General features: G+C 44.6%; 2 protein-coding genes across 3 annotated transcripts; both read right to left on the reverse strand.

Annotated features, from left to right (window-relative positions):
• Positions 1-445: 445 nt before the first annotated feature.
• On the reverse strand, positions 446-11,033 carry LOC121539277 (ribosomal protein S6 kinase delta-1). Its single transcript, XM_041847645.2, has 12 exons — positions 10,654-11,033; positions 9,700-9,822; positions 9,158-9,340; positions 5,319-5,443; positions 4,673-4,765; positions 4,364-4,411; positions 3,542-3,674; positions 1,804-3,306; positions 1,608-1,697; positions 1,371-1,453; positions 1,098-1,193; positions 446-939 (listed from the first exon to the last, which is right to left on the reverse strand). The coding sequence occupies exons 3-12, from the start codon at positions 9,291-9,293 to the stop codon at positions 829-831; spliced, it is 2,418 nt and encodes an 805-aa protein (XP_041703579.1). The 5' UTR covers positions 9,294-9,340; positions 9,700-9,822; positions 10,654-11,033; the 3' UTR covers positions 446-828.
• A 1,290-nt stretch (positions 11,034-12,323) lies between these two features.
• On the reverse strand, positions 12,324-18,434 carry LOC121539274 (leucine-rich repeat-containing protein 74A-like). Of its 2 annotated transcripts, none has more exons than XM_041847644.2 (13): positions 16,835-18,434; positions 16,502-16,677; positions 16,319-16,426; positions 15,801-15,894; positions 15,646-15,695; positions 15,466-15,547; positions 15,253-15,338; positions 14,969-15,163; positions 14,788-14,883; positions 14,542-14,655; positions 14,211-14,315; positions 13,932-14,017; positions 12,324-13,599 (listed from the first exon to the last, which is right to left on the reverse strand). In XM_041847644.2, the coding sequence occupies exons 1-13, from the start codon at positions 16,941-16,943 to the stop codon at positions 12,978-12,980; spliced, it is 1,923 nt and encodes a 640-aa protein (XP_041703578.1). In that variant the 5' UTR covers positions 16,944-18,434; the 3' UTR covers positions 12,324-12,977. The 2 variants fall into 2 exon arrangements, with proteins under 2 accessions (XP_041703578.1, XP_041703577.1); XM_041847643.2 differs by having other exon boundaries at positions 14,542-14,685.
• Positions 18,435-19,192: the final 758 nt, after the last annotated feature.

A 19,192-nucleotide genomic window follows, 5' to 3' on the forward strand; every position in this document is an offset into this window, starting at 1 on the left:
GACGATCCCGCAGGTGAAGAAGGATGTGGAATTCCTGGGCTGGCATGGTTACACGTATTTTGCGGTTGTGAGGCCGGCTGGTCGTACTGCCAAATTCTCTAAAACAACGTTGGAGGCGGCTTATGGTAGAGAAATTAACATTAAAGTCTCTGGCAACAGCTCTGGTGGACATTCCTGCAGTCAGCATGCCAATTGCACGCTCCCTCAAAACTTAAGACATCTGCGGCATTGTGTTGTGTGACAAAACTGCACATTTTAGAGTGGCCTTTCATTGTCCCCAGCGCAAGGTGCACCTGTGTAATGATCATGCTGTTTAATCAGCTTCTTGATATGTCAGGTGGATGGATTATCTTGGCAAAGGAGAAATGCTCACTAACAGGAATGTTAAATTTAAAAATCACAACATTTGAGAGAGATACGTTTGTGCGTATGGAATATTTCTGGGGGCTTTTATTTCAGCTCATGAAACATGGGACCAACACTTTACATGTTGTGTTTATATTTTTGTTCAGTATATTAATAACAGAAGTACCCCGAAAGTCCGCTGAAAAAGAGTACACTTTAGTCTTTAAAACATCTTGCCCTACCATATGTCAAAAGGCCAGGTGAGGTTTACACTAGCCTCTGTCATTCAAACATGGAGGTTGGTTGTTGCAGGGTTGGCATGTTGGCTGTTTGTCTGCTCCTCTGAATTACACTTCTAATCAATCTAGCATCTTTCTTTGGGAAGTAAGATGCTCAGGAAGTAGAGCCAGAGCTGGTGCTTCAATTATTTTAGCCACAAGGGGGCAGTGGCTAGGTAGTCTACACAGGTAGTCTGTTGGCATGTTAACTCGACAGTGCCTTCCAGGAGACACCATTGAAGAAGGGGTGACACTTGATGTCACTCACACCACCGCCTCCAGAGCCCAAACGATAACCAGCATCAAACTGCAGCAGCTGTGGAACATACAATAGTCACTCATTCAGAAAGATATGAGTTTGTACAATGTGTGTGGCTGTGTGTATCTGTGGTAGCAGGCTAGCAGCAAGTGTTTATATGTTTACGGTACTTAAAGTACAGGCCACATGGGTGTGTAAGGGGACACAGGCCTTACCTCAGTGAGCAGGGAGGCGGCTGCAGTACTCAGGTGGTCTGGGATCAGGAGCTGGGTGTGAGAATGCACCCTGGCTGGGTGGAACTGCCACAGGGGCTGGAGGCACAGGAACAGGCATACAGTTTCATTAAACAACCATGCCTAGATAATGACACCAACAACAGATATACATTATCAACAGGCCTAGTGGGCAGCATTGTCATTAATCTATACAGGTTTGGATTTACTACAGAGATCATGGAAAAACAGATTATTCAATAGAATGTTGTTTACCATTCCAGTAAGAAGTTCAATCAGCAATGCCCCCAGACTCCACCAATCACAAGCCTCTGTGATTTTGGACACACCTCCAATCTCTGTTGGCCAACAACAAACAGAACTTGTTATTCACAGATTTATTAATGGATCAAACAAAATGTCTGACTCTCACCACTAGATGGCACTTTATATCTAGGGTAGGAACCCTATGTGTAACTGTTGTAACATGTGACATTGAAAAAGTGTTTTCACCTGGGGCACAGTACATCTGTTCCATAGCTTTAGAGTTGATTTCTGACTGAACTTCACTCCACTGGCCAAAGAATGTCAGGCAGACCTTTCCTAGTGAGAAACATGACATTATGTCACAATCAAAGTTAGTTGAATTTTCAAGACTCATGCCAAAAACAGAGACCAACAACAGGTTAAAGTGATTTAGGTGACTAACCATTGCTGGTGAGCAGGATATTCTTTGGGTTGAGGTCTCGGCACACCACACCTTGCTGGTGAAGACTTTCCAGGGCCAGGAGGATCTGAGCCCCCAACAGACGCACCTCTGCCTCAGGCAGCCCCCAGCAGCCCTGCCTGGCCTTGTCTTTCCCTCTGGAGGCCTTGCCTGGGAACTTGGGTAGGTGGCACCAGCCATCCACCTCAATGATCTGATCCTCACCCTGTCCATCCGATCCCTCTGACTTTAGGAAAGCATCCATGTCCCCCTTCCGACACTGTGGGGAGGCCCCTGTGGGGTCATGGGTGTTGGGGTAATATAGTGATCCTTTCTCTCGGGGGATGTCCTTACTCACAGGGCTCAGCAGCTCCCAGCCCTCCTCTACCTCCTCCCCTGGCTCTCTGCCAGGAGGCCCCACATGATACTTCACCCCTGTGAGGGCCAGAGAGGTGCCTGGCTGGGTCCCCCGCTGTGTCCCTGTACTGTGACAGTGAGAGACTGAAGGGTGTTGAGAGTTCCCTGAGGATGTCCTCATGAGCTTCAGCTTGTCTACTGTAGAGGGGGACACATCTCTGCCAGGCTGGGAAGTCTCTGTGCCCCTGGTTACTGAGTTTACCTTCTCCTCCTGCCCTCTCCCCTGGTGTGTGTCTGTCACCATGCTCACAGTGTTCTCAAGTTCTCTACCTGAAACACTGTCTTGGTGAGAGCCATTGGTAGTCAAAGTTTCTCTCTCACTAACCTGGCTTTGATTATGGAGGGGTAATTGCAATGTAGTGGGAACATACCTTTTCTGTGAATATAAACTGATAGAATGATTCTTGAAGTTCACTGTTGACCCTGCACCACCAGAAGAGGTCTGAGTTGTTTGAGGTACAGATTTACCTGCAGCTATATTGGAGTCAGTACCAGTCTCTGCATAGGGGGCTGAACTCTCACAGTTACAAGTCAGATCAGCCTTCCACACCATGTCGAAATCCGAACTGGATTCAATTTTTTCTGTTCCAGTGGCCTTCCCAGAGGGCTCAGAGGTGACATCAGGAGCCTGATCGATGCACGGATGACCATAGAGAGCAAGTTTGTCCTGAGTTTTAGAGTGCAAACACTGACTGAGGCCTGTTGGATGGAAATGGGGACTGGTGTCTGTCCTCATTGGCCTAGATAAGTAGGGCTGTGTCGCCGGAGCGTGTGGCGCTACAGACCTGGAATTGTTCTGCAGGCAGCCTGTCTCCTCACAGTAGGAGTGGGTCCTGCAGCTCTCCAGGCGTTGCTGAGCCTCGTGCCAGGATGCAGGGGAGTCTGTGTCTGGGCTCTCCTCGCTCTCCCTCTCCAGGAGAGGGGTTGTCCATGTGCCCCCTCTGTCATTCTGCTGGTAGTCTGAGCTGATGGTAGGGGAGGTATAGCTGTTCTTCAGTTTGATCCTGTGCTGGCTGGGACTGGAGCATTCTGGGTGCTCCTTGGCTCGGTCGTTCCTGACCTTGTGCAGTTTGGAGAAAAGCTTCCCACCTACAGATTATAGAAAAGTCAATACATCAGACAATAGTTGTTTTTCTTCATTTTAATTCAGCTATCTTTTCTACTCTCTATGGCATCCTTGACCCAAAATGGCTGAAGATTGCAGCCATCAGCAAAAAATGAAAACTGTTGGTCCACTGCCTTTGCATGACTATAGGCTAGGTAAGAGCATCAGCTAAATCTCCCATACTGCAGGGCTGGCAGGCAGAACCTGTGTTCAGCTCACCTTGAACATGCTCCAGATGCAGGTACACAGCGTCCTCACTGACATAGTACCTCAGCAGCTTCACCATGAAGGGGACCCCCTGGGGGATGATAGTGGGCTGGTCCCGGCTCTCCCAGCTCGACTTGGGCAGGCTCTGTGAGGACACAGAGAACAACACACATATTACTATGCTGTTATTACCTTTGTCAAAATACAACTTATCACTACTGTAATACAAATTATTTTCAGTCTAGGCTTAATTAAGTCTATGGTTAATTGATCTAAAAACGAATCTCTCTACAAAAGCTTTCACTACCAGTGACTAGATAGATAGCATCTTCTCTGAGACCTACGCCTTAGCCACCCCTGCTACAGCATGTTCCAATAGCAACTCTCTGGTTACAGAAATGGGAGGTGCATTTGCACTAAGAGGGTCAAAGTAGAGGGCTTTTAGCCAGATCAATGGAGAAGGATACTCAGGGAGACAAGGCTGATAGTATTCCCATCAACTGGGCTGCCACAGAATGGCTGGCAGGGATCCAGACAGTACAACAGCCATCTGTGCACTGGATATGCATCTACACAGATATACATTTTACATTTAGCAGACACTCTTATCCAGAACAACTTACAGGAGCAATTAGGGTTTAGTGCCTTGCTCAAGGGCACATCAACAGATTTTTCACCTCGTCGGCTCGGGGATTCAAACCAGCAACCTTTCAGTGACTGGCCCAACGCTCTCAGCCGCTAGGCTCCCTGCACTACATGTGTACTCTGTCATTCTGCCCTGCCACCCTCCCCCCTGACATACTGTATTGGTAGTGTTGAGGCATAAGGACTTACTTTAACAACAAATTTCTCCTTGGTAATCAGGCTTTGGACAATCAGGACCTTGGGGAGAAGACATATTTTATGTTAGTTTAAATAGAGCTGAGAATAAATGGAGTAGTTTGTTATTAGATGGTTATGACAGTTTTGGGACAAATTCATATTTGCAAAGATAAGCATCATGGTTCACTGGATCTATAAGGCATGGTTAATAAAGGGGCAACTACAACCAGGATGTCTGTTCAAAAGATGATCATCAGCTGTAACAAACAGTTCAAGTATACTCCGTCTGGTTGAGAGCAGTGGGTGTAAAAACCTCCCTACCTTATCGATGATCCCCACCACTTTACACATCTCTAGATCCTCCACTGGGGAACTCAGGTGTCTGATTGGCCGGAATCTCAGACTACTGTAACCCTGGTGATAAAAAGAGATTACAGCACAGATGTCAGCAATGTGGACACGTGTTTGTGTTGAATTCACATCAAAGTGCTTCTACTCTGGGATTAGTTACAATCTTAGGACAGATATTAGAATGTTACATAAGAGAGAGGAGGGAGAGAGAGCGCCCAGCCGTCCAGTGCGAGCCACCCTGGCAGATATAATGTGATCTCCCCCCGGTCGGGTGTAGTGTAACAGTTGTAACAGAGGGGATGTTGTGCTGCTCTGTAGCCAACATCCAGAGACTGTTAGCAGCACAGACTGATTACTCTGAAGATGTGACTCCGGCTTTCCCAGAAGGAAATGATTCAGAGTGGTGGACATATAAATAGCATATCAACCAACTCTTCAATAAACAGACTAGACATATAAATCAATACAGGAGTGAAAAGCTGGAAAATGAGTGCCCAGTATCATTGAGTAACACGGATGGTCAGAGCGGGTTGATACCCATTCATAAGATGTGCACAGTATTATGGAATGTTAGTCTTGTCAAGGGAGGGTTTACTGTAAAATGTAATCTTCTTACCCCTAAGTGAGAGTTCCCCTTCCCCAGGTTGTCCTGCAGGTGGGAGATAAAGATTTCCTCTGCCCTCTTTAGATACTGAGTAGTCTTCCTCTTCACTGCCTCCCGGCGCTCCTTGTTAGGGTCAACTGGAAGACAGACCAACCTTAGAGTTCTCTCCCCCTCACACAGAGAGGGAGAGAAACCTCACTCAAATCAACTCACAGGGATTGACATTAAGGGTTGCCCTATTATATAAGAATTCCAGTAGCCTAAAACACATCTTTCTCGTTCCTCCACATTGTTTAACTTAAGTGAATTTATGGCATTTATGCCAGTCAGACAAGCTGAGTCTGCTCTGAGATTTTTTTTACTGATAACAACCAAATACAAAGAATTCCAGTCCTGATCTTTCTGATCCCTCCCCTATGGGGTCTTTGGCCTGGTTTGCTAACTACCACTCTCAAAGAGTGCAGTGTATAAAGTCAGAACATCTACTGTCTCAGCCACTGCCTGTCACCAAGGGAATACCCCAAGGCTCGATCCTAGGCCCCACGCTCTTGTCAATTTACATCAACAATATAGCTCAGGCAGTAGGAAGCTCTCTCATCCATTTACAGTGGGGGAAAAAAGTATTTAGTCAGCCACCAATTGTGCAAGTTCTCCCACTTAAAAAGATGAGAGAGGCCTGTAATTTTCATCGTACACGTCAACTATGACAGACAAATTGAGAGAAAAAAAATCCAGAAAATCACATTGTAGGATTTTTTATGAATTTATTTGCAAATTATGGTGGAAAATAAGTATTTGGTCACCTACAAACAAGCAAGATTTCTGGCTCTCACAGACCTGTAACTTCTTCTTTAAGAGGTTCCTCTGTCCTCCACTCGTTACCTGTATTAATGGCACCTGTTTGAACTTGTTATCAGTATAAAAGACACCTGTCCACAACCTCAAACAGTCACACTCCAAACTCCACTATGGCCAAGACCAAAGAGCTGTCAAAGGACACCAGAAACAAAATTGTAGACCTGCACCAGGCTGGGAAGCCTGAATCTGCAAAAGGTAAGCAGCTTGGTTTGAAGAAATCAACTGTGGGAGCAATTATTAGGAAATGGAAGACATACAAGACCACTGATAATCTCCCTCGATCTGGGGCTCCACGCAAGATCTCACCCCGTGGGGTCAAAATGATCACAAGAACGGTGAGCAAAAATCCCAGAACCACACGGGGGGACCTAGTGAATGACCTGCAGAGAGCTGGGACCAAAGTAACAAAGTCTACCATCAGTAACACACTACGCCGCCAGGGACTCAAATCCTGCAGTGCCAGACGTGTCCCCCTGCTTAAGCCAGTACATGTCCAGGCCCGTCTGAAGTTTGCTAGAGTGCATTTGGATGATCCAGAAGAGGATTGGGAGAATGTCATATGGTCAGATGAAACCAAAATAGAACTTTTTGGTAAAAGCTCAACTCGTCGTGTTTGGAGGACAAAGAATGCTGAGTTGCATCCAAAGAACACCATACCTACTGTGAAGCATGGGGGTGGAAACATCATGCTTTGGGGCTGTTTTTTCTGCAAAGGGACCAGGACGACTGATCCGTGTAAAGGAAAGAATGAATGGGGCCATGTATCGTGAGATTTTGAGTGAAAACCTCCTTCCATCAGCAAGGGCATTGAAGATGAAACGTGGCTGGGTCTTTCAGCATGACAATGATCCCAAACACACCGCCCGGGCAACGAAGGAGTGGCTTCGTAAGAAGCATTTCAAGGTCCTGGAATGGCCTAGCCAGTCTCCAAATCTCAACCCCATAGAAAATCTTTGGAGGGAGTTGAAAGTCTGTGTTGCCCAGCGACAGCCCCAAAACATCACTGCTCTAGAGGAGATCTGCATGGAGGGGCCAAAATACCAGCAACAGTGTGTGAAAACCTTATGAAGACTTACAGAAAACGTTTGACCTGTGTCATTGCCAACAAAGGGTATATAACAAAGTATTGAGAAACTTTTGTTATTGACCAAATACTTATTTTCCACCATAATTTGCAAATAAATTCATAAAAAATCCTACAATGTGATTTTCTGGATTTTTTTTCCTCATCTTGTCTGTCATAGTTGACGTGTACCTATGATGGAAATTACAGGCTTCTCTCATCTTTTTAAGTGGGAGAACTTGCACAATTGGTGGCTGACTAAATACTTTTTTCCCCCACTGTATATGCAGATGATACAGTCTTATACTCAGCTGGCCCCTCCCCGGATTCTGTGTTAAATGCTCTACAACAAAGCTTTCTTAGTGTCCAACAAGCTTTCTCTGCCCTTAACCTTGTTCTGAACACCCCCAAAACAAAGGTCATGTGGTTTGGTAAGAAGAATGCCCCTCTCCCCACCGGTGTGATTACTACCTCTGAGGGTTTAGAGCTTGAGGTAGTCACCTCATACAAGTACTTGGGAGTATGGCTAGACGGTACACTGTCCTTCTCTCAAGACATATCAAAGCTGCAGGCTAAGGTTAAATCTAGACTTGGTTTCCTCTAATCTCTCCTCTTTCACCCCAGCTGCCAAACTAACCCTGATTCAGATGACCGTCCTACCCATGCTAGATTACAGAGACGTAATTGATAGACTGGCAGGTAAGGGTGCTCTCGAGCAGCTAGATGTGCTTTACCATTCGGTAAATCAGATTTGCCACCAATGCTCCTAATAGGACACATCAATGCACTCTATACTCCTCTGTAAACTGGTCATCTCTGTATACCCGTCGCAAGACCCACTGGTTGATGCTTATTTACAAAACCCTCTTATGCCTCACTACCCCTATCTGAGATACCTACTGCAGCCCACATCCTCCACATACAACACCCTTTCTGCCAGTCACATTCTGTTAAAGGTCCCCTATGCACACACATCCCTGGGTCGCTCCTCTTTCCAGTTCACTGCAGCTAGCGACTGGAACGAGCTGCAAAAAACACTCAAACTGGACAGTTTTATCTCCATCTCTTCATTCAAAGACTCAATCATGGACACTCTTACTGACAGTTATGGCTGCTTCACGTGATGTATTGTTGTCTGTGCCCAATAATGTTTTTACCATGTCTTGTGCTGCTGCCATGTTGTGTTGCTACCATGTTGTTTTCATGTTGGGTTGCTACCTTGCTGTGTTGTCGTGTGTTGCTGCCATGCTATGTTGTTGTCTTGGGTCTCTCTTTATGTAGTGTTGTGTTGTCTCGTTGTGATGTGTGTTTGGTCCTATATTTATATATATATTTTTTTTGTTATCCCTGTCCCCGCAGGAGGCCTTTTGCCTTTTGGTAGGCCGTCATTGTAAATAAGAATTTGTTCTTAACTGACTTGCCTAGTTAAATAAAGGTTAAATAAGAAAAAAGAAAAAAAAGAATGTGTAGGTAAAAGGCCGGCAATACTGGATGGCATTTCTGTGTGTAAATAGCCTATTGCCATTTTCAGGCAGGTGATCATAATCTTCAGGCAACCAAAGAATACTCCTGACTTGCTGGATGGGCAAGTGCCTTTCAGACTTTAATGTCAACCCCTGACTCATATAATTCAAAAGCGTTTGTTTTACCTACTTCACTAAAACAGCAGAGGAAAGAGCAGAATAATATTCAGCATACTTTGCCAGTATGGAAATCTCTCGCTGACCTTGGCTTTCTGACTTCCTGTTTTTCATAGGAATGATTTAATTCTGCTTTTCAATGGATGAATCATGGACGGACAAATCCACATGTTCCTGTTTCATGCCGCGTGACTTGTTCTCACAGTGTTGAGTAGCTGATCTATTCAATATCACCCTAAACAGAACCCTGCATGTTGATAGAATACAGTACAGTAGATTTACCACTATACCTTGAACTCCATTGAGCAGCAGGTCAACCCCATTCTTGTAGTAGCTGAAGGCAGCCTCATAGTCTTCATTGACCTCCCTGTCCAGAGCCATGCGGATCTGCTTGGCTGCCTCCACCAGGTAGTCTCTCTTGGCCATGGCTGTCCTGTCTGTCCTGGCTTGGCTCTGTGGAGGTCCAGACGGACCTAGCAGCCACACAACAGACCTGGTTAAAGGAGTGTACTGTAGGAACGTCCTAGGAGGAATCATAACACGACCAGCCACCGCTAAGACTTTACTCTCTTTAAGGGAAGTTCCAAAGAATAATCCTTATTCTTGTGGTGAATGATTGATCAAATCTCCAGAGGTGGTAACTGCCGAAAACCAAGAGTCAATATTTCTCAGGGCTACAGTAAATCCCTTAACTAGTCACTTGTCTGAGAAAAACATGACAGCAAAGCACAAAACAGAGAGTAATGTGAAAGTAATGTGACCAATAACAGACTGTTTCTGTTCTTCTCCATGCTATCGTTAGATCATAAACATGTGGAGTAAGTTGTCTCACCTTTGCTCCCTGGTCCTGTCAGCAGTGGGACTCATCACTGGCAGCAGTCAGTCGGCTCACTGGGGGGTTATCCTCCTCCACTTGAAGGTTAAAGTCTTTATTGACGAACATGACGATACGAACCTGGGTAATCAGAGAGTTTGGTTCAACTTCAGCAGAGCACAGAAACTGAGTATGAGTGTGCTGCTCCTGTATAATTGGTGATGAATGAACAGACACTGTCAGTGCTGCTGCGGTGGCCGAGGAACGATGACTCGGAGTGCTTAACTGCCTGATGTCCACTCACTCATGTCAGATTAAATACATATAGGAAAGCTGTGGGCAGATCCCTGTTGTCAGAGGACTTATAAATGCTAATGTTTCGCAATACCACAAATGTGCACTATGAAAATGTGCTGATGCCTTACTACAGTACCATTGTGACATGGGGTTAGCTCTGTATACACACCCACACACATACACTCATTATCATCCCTCATACAGTCTGAGGGGGGGAAGTCAAGCCAAGTAGCACTGCAGCACCCTAGTGTGTCTGTCGTTGAGAATCCACACAGCAATAACATGCAGTCAGCCTCCTGCAGTATTCCCATGATACATGCACCAACATCCTTGATACCAATGACAAACATATCATGTGAACATAGAGACAAGCCAGAACACACAAGATTCACAATGGAATAATCACATTTGTTTGTCTCGAATGGATAAATGCTTGCATAATACACACATCATGGTCGCCACACGACAGACAGGGATGCTATAGCATATAATAAGCCACTGATATGAAACACAGCCATCTGCATTCTCTCTCAATCCTCCCTCACACTGCTATTTCAGCATCCCTGATCTGGCCCTCCTTAGAGGGGGAGGCAGGCTAGAATAGATCTAAAAATCAGTGCTGCTGCACACATACACACACACACCACTACATATATACATATATATTCTACCTACCTGATGTGATCAGAGCATGCCCTGGACCCACCGCCCCAGCAGCTGCCTGCATCCTCAGCAGCCGACCTCCCTTCACAGATCTCAGGAAAAGGAGGGCGCTCATCTAGGCTGCCTATTGGCTTGCGATGATGTCACTAAGGGTACCATTTGCCACAAGGCCTTCACTTCCCCCTCCCATGCTGACAGATGCAAGATTTAAAAAGACAGTGCTATCTTTGTCTTGCTGTGTCTCCAGACCTATTTTTCTATTTCAGATAGATTTTGCAATATGTTACAGTATGTTATAGTATAATGTTGTATGAAAATGTGAATGAGTCAATGGATTTGTACAACAATTACCTGAAACCGTAAGAATAAAACAATGTGCATGGTTCATTGTTGTATATGTAGTGGGTGGATGCTATGTGGGTCTCACCCTGCCTGGTTAGTGTAATCTGCTCTGACTTGGTCCTCAGTACCAGATGGAGCCAGCTTCTCGCTGGAGCACAAAGAACAACCCCAGGGGAGGGCTTGCTTACAGAGGAGCTGGGCGGAAGCCCCAGCCTGAGCCAAAGGAGGGGAGAGGGGAGGGGGAAGGGAGGAAAAGGAGAGGCCCAGCCCTTCAGCCCAAAGCTAGGGTGGGAGGGGTCTGATATCATACTGGGGATGGTCATATTGAGGTGCTAGTTATACGGAATGACTCAAATTCGACTGAAAAATAAGGGGTGGGATACCGCACCCCTATACTCTTTCTCATTGGACTGCCCAGGTAATGGGAGGGAATCTGACACAGTGGCTGGGTATTTCTAGTAATGATAATAATGAACATTTTATTTTTCAATTCAATTTCAAATTAACCGAAATAGAACACATAGTTATTTTAATGCTTCAGTTTGATTTTATTTCAGAAATTCAAGGGACGTGATTTTCAAATGCAAGTCAATTATTCAGGCAATGTAATGAATATCTATCTGTTCAACAAAGCCCCATGCTGTCAGAAAGTAATATCAGTCGCATCAATCAAGATACAATAGACCAGAGGGGGAATCTAGTCTTTGTTAAACTTGACACTATAGGACACATAGTAGCCCTTGTTGTACATATAGAGTTTCTGATCAATAGGGTTGTAGTGCAGGTTTATACATCCATCCTGGAACTTCTCCAATGGAATGCTGAGGTAGTTCTCCTGCTCTGTTTTGGTGTCATAAGAGCAGAAGATCTCCTCTGTGTGAACGTGGACTGGTCTGGTAGCATAGAGAACACCACACACCATGAAGGCATTGCCTACCAATGATTTGTACACACCGGTGCTCCATACATCCTCTATACCAAATTCAACCTTGTTTACTTTGGCAATGACCATTTTACCTTTGGATTCATCTGTGGCATATGTTACCCACAGTCCATTCTCATCGGCTGAGAAGTCCATGTTCTGATTGGCTGAGAAACTGTATGAGAATGTTGCATTGGCTTTTTCAATTACTCTGTAGTCATATTTGGATGTGGTCAAATTCAGTTTAGCCATGCTGAATGGGCTGTTTTTCTGTTTTTCTACCTCCTGCATGTAGGCCTCGCTGTACGCTTCATGGTTCTTCTCCATCAGCTCCACCAACACCGTCAGGTTCACTAACCATTCTGCACACAGTCAGCTTGTTCTCATATGTCTCAAACTGGAGGGAAGGATATTTGATATACAGTAAGTACCTTCTAAGTCACATATCATAGGCAAACATAATTATTGTTAAGGAAATAGTCATCAGAACCATTGCTCATTGCAGAATCTATGGCGTACATCAGAGAGTGATAGGCCTTCACACCCACACTGTCACCATCAAAGACACACGTCACAGAATATCTAGACACCTTTTACAACTGTGAGACGTCAGTTATCTTTGACAAACAGATTCTAACTGCTAGGATGTTTTTAGTGCAGGGATGTCATATAATGTTGTGGTGGGTTTTAGAATTTTCACAGATAATTCATGGGTGTGCACTTTGCATCTACACCTGGGAACTTTCCCAGACATAATGAAAAGTACTATGGTCTGAGCAGGATCTTTGCCAACCCTGCCACTAAATGGTATCTTAAATAAAATAGTTCATACTATTGAGCTAAGGCACATCAATTCAACAACTAACAGGATACATTTAAAGATAATCATACCATCTAATTTAGCTGGGTGAGAATAAGGTTTGCATGAAACGTGGCTATGTATACTGGAATAATATTTATTTTGTGGTTATATGTGTAATATATGGAATTATTATTATTATATTTCCCAGTAAAAATATATAACAAAGGGTCAGTGGAGCTGTTACTGCATAGTAAGACACAGCAGCATCAGTCACTTCGATGATTGTGTTTGATTCTGTTGACGTGGAGTTTTATCCACGTGTTTCTTGGTCTTCTTTTTCTTCACTTTGGTGGTTTTGATTTTAGTAGCTGGCTGCTTGGAGTTCAGTGCTGGTCTGGACCTGGTCAGGTGGTTGGCAGTGGGGCTCAGCTTGGTGTGGTCAACATCAGGGTTGGAGTCAGAGAGCATCCCCTGGGCCGAGGAGGGCTTGGATTGGGGGTATCGTGGGGAATCATCCATCAGGTTGGGCTGGGAGTAGGAGCGCATGGTGGGGGAACTGGTGGGCCGTTGGTGGGTGCTGCCCCCTAGCATGGGGAGGTGGACGTGCTCACTGCTCAGGTTTGTGACAGAGTAGCGGCTGCTGTTGGACATGACAATGTGGTGCCAGGAGCTGAGTGGGGTGGCAGAGAAGTGCTGGGGGCCACTGGAGTCCTCCTTGGTGCCGCCTGGGGACATGACCATGGAGCTGCGGGGGGTGTTGGCCTCCACGGCGCTCTGAAAGGTCTTCAGGATACGCTCGCTCTTCTGCTTCTCTTTCTTCTGACGGGACTCCACCTTACGCAGCTGCCGCCGGTGGTCCCGCATCATCTGCTTCCTGGTGTCAGCCAGACCCCTGAGGAGAGACACCAAAGAATGTATTTAATGTGATGATTCACTTAAACTTATTTAATTTCAAGTCAGATGTAAACTTGACTTTCTCAGCTTTTGAAAGGGGAAAACATTGGCATGGCACTACAAGCAATTACACATAGATACGTTTGCCCTACTTCAACACTCTGACCATAAAGGTCTGCTCATGTTTTGTTTGTTGGGCAAACAGATGTGTAGACAGTTTATGACAAGTTTCTGTTCAGTTCTCAGGTTATTGCTGATGTTAGGTGTTTTCTTTACACACCCATAATGGTCTCCCCACTCTGGCAGTTTGTTCTTATGAGAAAAGCCCACCTGTAGTCTACCATCCCTGTCCTTTCACGATCCAGTCTCTGAATCAACTCCTCAATCTGGTATCGATCCAAGGGGATGTTGGATTGCTGTAATGGTTACATAAGAGTAAACAAATAAAGACTATGAGCTGGCCACTGACTTCAAAATAAAGACATTACAAAACCCACTCAGATGAGTACATGTGAGGGTATTCCGGGATATCTTGGAGCATTGGAAATGCATTAGCTCAATAGACCGTGCAAATGTCAGAGACTATGGAATTAGCAATTAGTTTGAGACCTGCACAGCCTTCCTGAAGTCTGCCACAGGCACTCGCATTGTCCCATCTTTATCGATTTTCCGAAAGAAGTCCCAAAGACGCAGCTTCCGTTCATCCAGATAATCCTTCAAAGAAAATAATAGTTGGGACGGGTTTTTTTGTCTTAAAAAATTCCTCCCTATTTCACATCTTGCACTGTCTTTAAAAACAGCCATAAATAGGTCCTAGTTTGTAGAATTAGCTGTAAACAAAAAAAATACACTGCACTGGTATGCAATGATATCACTTGTGATTACTACATTACTACATTTCTAAAATGGTTTCATGAGTAACAGTAGCCTACTACAGTACCTGGATTACTTTCATTGGGTCAAGGCGTTTGGGTGGTTTCTTAGCGATAAAGCCCCCGACTCCTCCATACTGCACCTCCAGACAGGGATGCTCAAGGCACGTCAGATCTAGCAGCTGCACAAAGTTTTCATTCACCAACACATTCTACACACAAACATCAAGTTAACGCTCCAAACCATGGTAAAGTTATAATGCAGGGACCAAAACACTTCTAGTGTACATCAAGAAGAGAACAACAGCGCTCACGGATATGTTGATCTCCTCCAGAGCGGTTTTGGGTGTGTTCTTGACCACAGTGACAAGAGCCAGCGCTCCCTCCACTGTCAGAGAGTTATAAGCCAGCTGCAGGGACACAAAATATATAAAGTCACCCTAGTTTCACACCACACAGGTCAGTGGGTGTGTGCCCTGTCAATCAAGCACCTACCATCAGTACTCTGAGAGTGTCGTTGGCCTCCAGCCCCTTGCACAGCATGCCTACCCCCTCGTTGGTGATGCGGTTGTTGTTGAGGTCCAGGTACACCAGAGTGTTGTTGAATTTCAGTGCCTCTCCTAAAGCCAAGGCCCCCTCATTCCCAAAGCCATTCCAGGACAGGTCCAGGTGTTTCAGGGTCACATTCACCTATGTGAAGAGTAGATATTTTGATCACATACTGTTTTATGAACTTACACCTTAAATGTGGGAATTGGGTTGAGTATGTTTATCCAAACCTTGAGGCCGGCACAGAAAGCCACAGCTCCTTTCATTCGCAGATGGTTCCAGCTCAAGTCTAGTACCTCCAGAGCTTCATTGTTGGCTGTAGGATTACGTCAGTGACAGCAGATGCAAAACACTCACATTGTGCATGATTGTAACCCTAATGACTCCATTTGACTGTATACTCCATGAGACTGCTCAGCCGTAATTAAGTGAAATGGTCCTACCTAACATCTGGCCCAGATGCTCCCCACCTCTCCCACAGAACTGATTGTGGCTCAAGTCCAGCTCTTTTACTCTGTAGTTGTTCTAAAGGGAGAGATATAGCAAGGAGCTAGCTATAGACTCCAATGACAGTAATATCATCAATATGCATGCATGTTTGAATGCCATTTCTATTCACTTACTGCCAGGGCATCTGCAAAACTTTTAGCATTGTCCTCTATGAATCCATTCCCTGTTAAGAAATTGTTTTCATAAAAAGATTCAGAAATAGAGTAGAGAAATATAGTATCTAACAGACTGTTCTTTTTGTTTCCATTTTCAAATCTGTGTGCACTACCTGAAAGTTTGATGGATTTGATGGAAATGTTATCGAGCAACATTTTTGCTATGCACTCAGCGCCTTCAGACTGTAGGTGATTGTTGGACAAATCCTACAAGACAAACAGTGGGCATTTTAATACAGATCTATAATTCCATCATGAAAGCATGACCCGCAAGACTATTATGCCCTCTTGTGGCAGATTCAAATCAAATCAAAGATTGTGTGACGTATCATGTCATAATAATAATAATATGCCATTTAGCAGACGCTTTTATCCAAAGCGACTTACAGTCATGCGTGCATAATTTATTTATTTTTTTGTTTGTTTTTTGTGTATGGGTGGTCCCGGGGATCGAACCCACTACCTTGGCGTTACAAGCGCCGTGCTCTACAAGCTGAGCTACAGAGGACCACATACTCATACTTATCCCACTTCTGAATAAACAGGTTATAGAGATGCAAAAGAGATACCAGATACAATGACTATACCTTCTTACAAAGAGCTGCCTAAAGACCATCTCATACAAACTTACCAGATGCTGAATGGTGAAATTTGCCTTCAACATCTCCACAAGGTATCTGGCTCCCTCAGCCAGCAGGTAGTTGTCTGCCAACTCCAGGTTGGTAATATGCATGTCAGTCTGAGAAAAAACATTGGAACATAAAGAGCGTTCCTTGAAGTTGATTATATGTTAATAGACATCCACCTGACTTACCACCAGGGCGATGGCTAGTGCCTTGCCCCCCGGAGGTCCCAGGCCGTGGTGGTTGAGGTTCATGGTGGAGGTGCCCAGGTTCCGGAGGAAATAGGAGACAGGAACCACCCCGACCAGCTTGCAGGCCTGCAGGTACATCTCAGCAGTCGAAGTGTCCTTACTGGTCTTTTTCATCTCTAACAATTACAAGAAGTGGCGTCACTATCAGACAACCATCAGTGTGAGATACGCATCAAACAAATCAACTTACAATGCAAACAATAACACATTCTAATAACTACTGTGAGCTGATGTGTTTTAATCCATAAAATGTCAATATAATAGCCTATTCACCATCAACCTCCAGGTCTGTATCCCACTCATCCTCCAGGTCTAGGTCTTCTGCAGGGGATGGACTGTCATTATCTGCTAGGCAGAGGGACTCGAGAGATAGGACAGACATCTTCTCTGTTTAACAGTCACAAGCTCCAACTCCAAAACATGTTTGTTGAAATGTTATTTTACTTCCCGTTATGACTGTGGCACTTCCCACATCATGCACTGGTATCTGTGAGGGCTGAGCAACTGTTGCTGCAACAGTGAAATCAAATACCCACCTGTTTTGTCCCAAACTGTAATTCAATCCTAAGGAGACCATGGTGTGTCATAAAAAATTCACCACTCACAGGAAAGGCTAAGAGAAGGCCTATTGAGTATTGTAATTTTGAGTTGATTTTTACCTACAACACAAAAAGACAAATGCTGCATTCACAGATCTAGACCATGGCAATGTTCTACAAATATTCCAACATGTAGCTTTCTTGTTGTTAAACTTGTTGCGTTATTTGTTATTACTATCATCTTGAAGTCTACAGTAAAATGAGAATCTGGCACTGAGGTTGTTGCAGCAGTCACTGTTAGTGCTATCCAGAACCCTTGGGACATCCCTATCCTTAACCATAACCCTTACCTACCCATTTAAAATGTCAACTAGGGACGTCCCAAGGACCCGGGTAGCAAGGACCTTGCATTGAGGTAGGATATGTTGTAGTATGAGTGAACTTAAAGACAAATCATAGCTAGCAGACAAGCCAATTTAGCGACTTTGTCGCTATATTTATCGAGTTTTCAGACCCCTCCAGCGACTTTATATTGGTAAAAGATTCTAGCGACAAATTCAGCTACTTTTCAGGCTGCCTTTGGGGAGTTTTGGGATTCTATGAGATTTTATGCCATTTAGCGACTTTTCCCACTCAATTCTGCCGCAAACGAGAAGCTGTTTGTGTAACAGAAGTTACAGCAATGGCCCACACACAGGCGCAAAAGGGGTGGAATGTGCGGCAGGAGAGGAGGTGAAAACGCTAGGAACGGGGACTGCAGCTGTGCCGCAGCAAGGCAAATTGATGCTGTGACGTCGTCGCGGCAACGGCAAAACGTCATCTAACGACAAATCAAGGAGCCAATAGCGGATCTCACTGTAAAATTGTTGGCAACATTGGGGCAGTCATTAGAGCAGAGCATGATCGGGAGCCTGATATTTTACGGACTTTACCTGTTAACACCGATTAGAAACTGCGTCTTAGGTAAACCACATGCAAACAAGCATTTCAGTAGAAGTTTGAATTTGTAGAGCACGGTTTGAGCACTGTCGTAGTAAATATAATTTGTCGTAGTAAATATAAAATGTTATAGATTGGTCTGACTAAAATGTTGTGCAAAGACCAATTTGTGTTAGGAGCTTGTTTTCAATAAATGCTGTTCCAGGTCAGAGAACAAAGGACAGAGGAGAACACCACCAGATGACCTAGTCTTGCAGGAATGCGATAACAGGACAACACCCCCTCTCCGGCCATAAACCACCAGATACTCCCCACCACTTTCTCTTGACACACACCAATATTTCACTTTCACGCACACTCATTCTCAACTCCTCACGAGTTCCCTGGACACACACAAACATTTCATTTGCGCCCCACTCATTCCACTCCCCTGTCTACTGGTCGGGTGCCAAGGGCAGGGACTCTGCCGTGCACCAATGGGGCATCTGCTCTGGACAGAGCAGACCCGCCTCCTACGCCTCGGGAACCAATCAAGGGACTAGAAGAAGGACCCCTTCCTTTATGTTACATTGTATAAAGTAATGCTGTAAACTCTGTTTATCCATCCTTCTCAACTGTCTCCATAAGAGGCAATTGATTGGGGTCCATGCATGTAGCTTGAGCAGGACAAGATCTCTCTGTTTTAATAAACTGCCTTTTTGCATTAAGCAAATTCCTCTCTGTCTAGCGTCGATGGTTTGTACTCCCTCTCCTTATTATGTGTTCACCAACAGCACATTGTCATTATAGGCTATTGCCTGTACATTTTCGCAAACTGTGCTGGCTAGCCAGTGGTGTAAAATACTTAAGTAAAAATACTTTAAAGTACTACTTAAGTCGTTTTTTGGGGGTATCTGTACTTTACTATTTATATTTTTGATAACTTTTACTCCACTACATTCCTAAAGAAAATAATGTACTTTTTACTCCATACATTTTCCCTGACACCCAAAAGTACTCTTTACAAAAGTACTCGTTACATTTAAAATGCTTAGCAGGACAGGAAAACGGTCAAATTCACGCAATTTTCAAGAGAACATCCCTGGTCATACTGCCTCTGATCTGGCGGACTCACTAAACACAAATGCTTCGTTTGTAAATGATGTCTGAGTTT

Source organism: Coregonus clupeaformis, chromosome 25, assembly GCF_020615455.1.
Source record: "Coregonus clupeaformis isolate EN_2021a chromosome 25, ASM2061545v1, whole genome shotgun sequence".
NCBI classification, from domain to species: Eukaryota; Metazoa; Chordata; class Actinopteri; order Salmoniformes; family Salmonidae; genus Coregonus; species Coregonus clupeaformis.

Coding starts and splice junctions, on each gene's coding strand:
- LOC121539277 (XM_041847645.2), bottom strand. CDS start 9,293: ATGGCCAAGAGAGACTACCTGGTGGAGGCAGCCAAGCAGATCCGCATG. Junction 5,444..9,157: donor GCTGCTCAATGGAGTTCAAG/GTATAGTGGTAA, acceptor TCTGTCTTCCAG/TTGACCCTAACAAGGAGCGC. Junction 940..1,097: donor CCGCCTCCCTGCTCACTGAG/GTAAGGCCTGTG, acceptor TATGTTCCACAG/CTGCTGCAGTTTGATGCTGG.
- LOC121539274 (XM_041847643.2), bottom strand. CDS start 16,943: ATGTCTGTCCTATCTCTCGAGTCCCTCTGCCTAGCAGATAATGACAGT. Junction 15,895..16,318: donor ATTTCACCATTCAGCATCTG/GTAAGTTTGTAT, acceptor TTTGTCTTGTAG/GATTTGTCCAACAATCACCT. Junction 14,018..14,210: donor ACTTCAGGAAGGCTGTGCAG/GTCTCAAACTAA, acceptor TAACCATTACAG/CAATCCAACATCCCCTTGGA.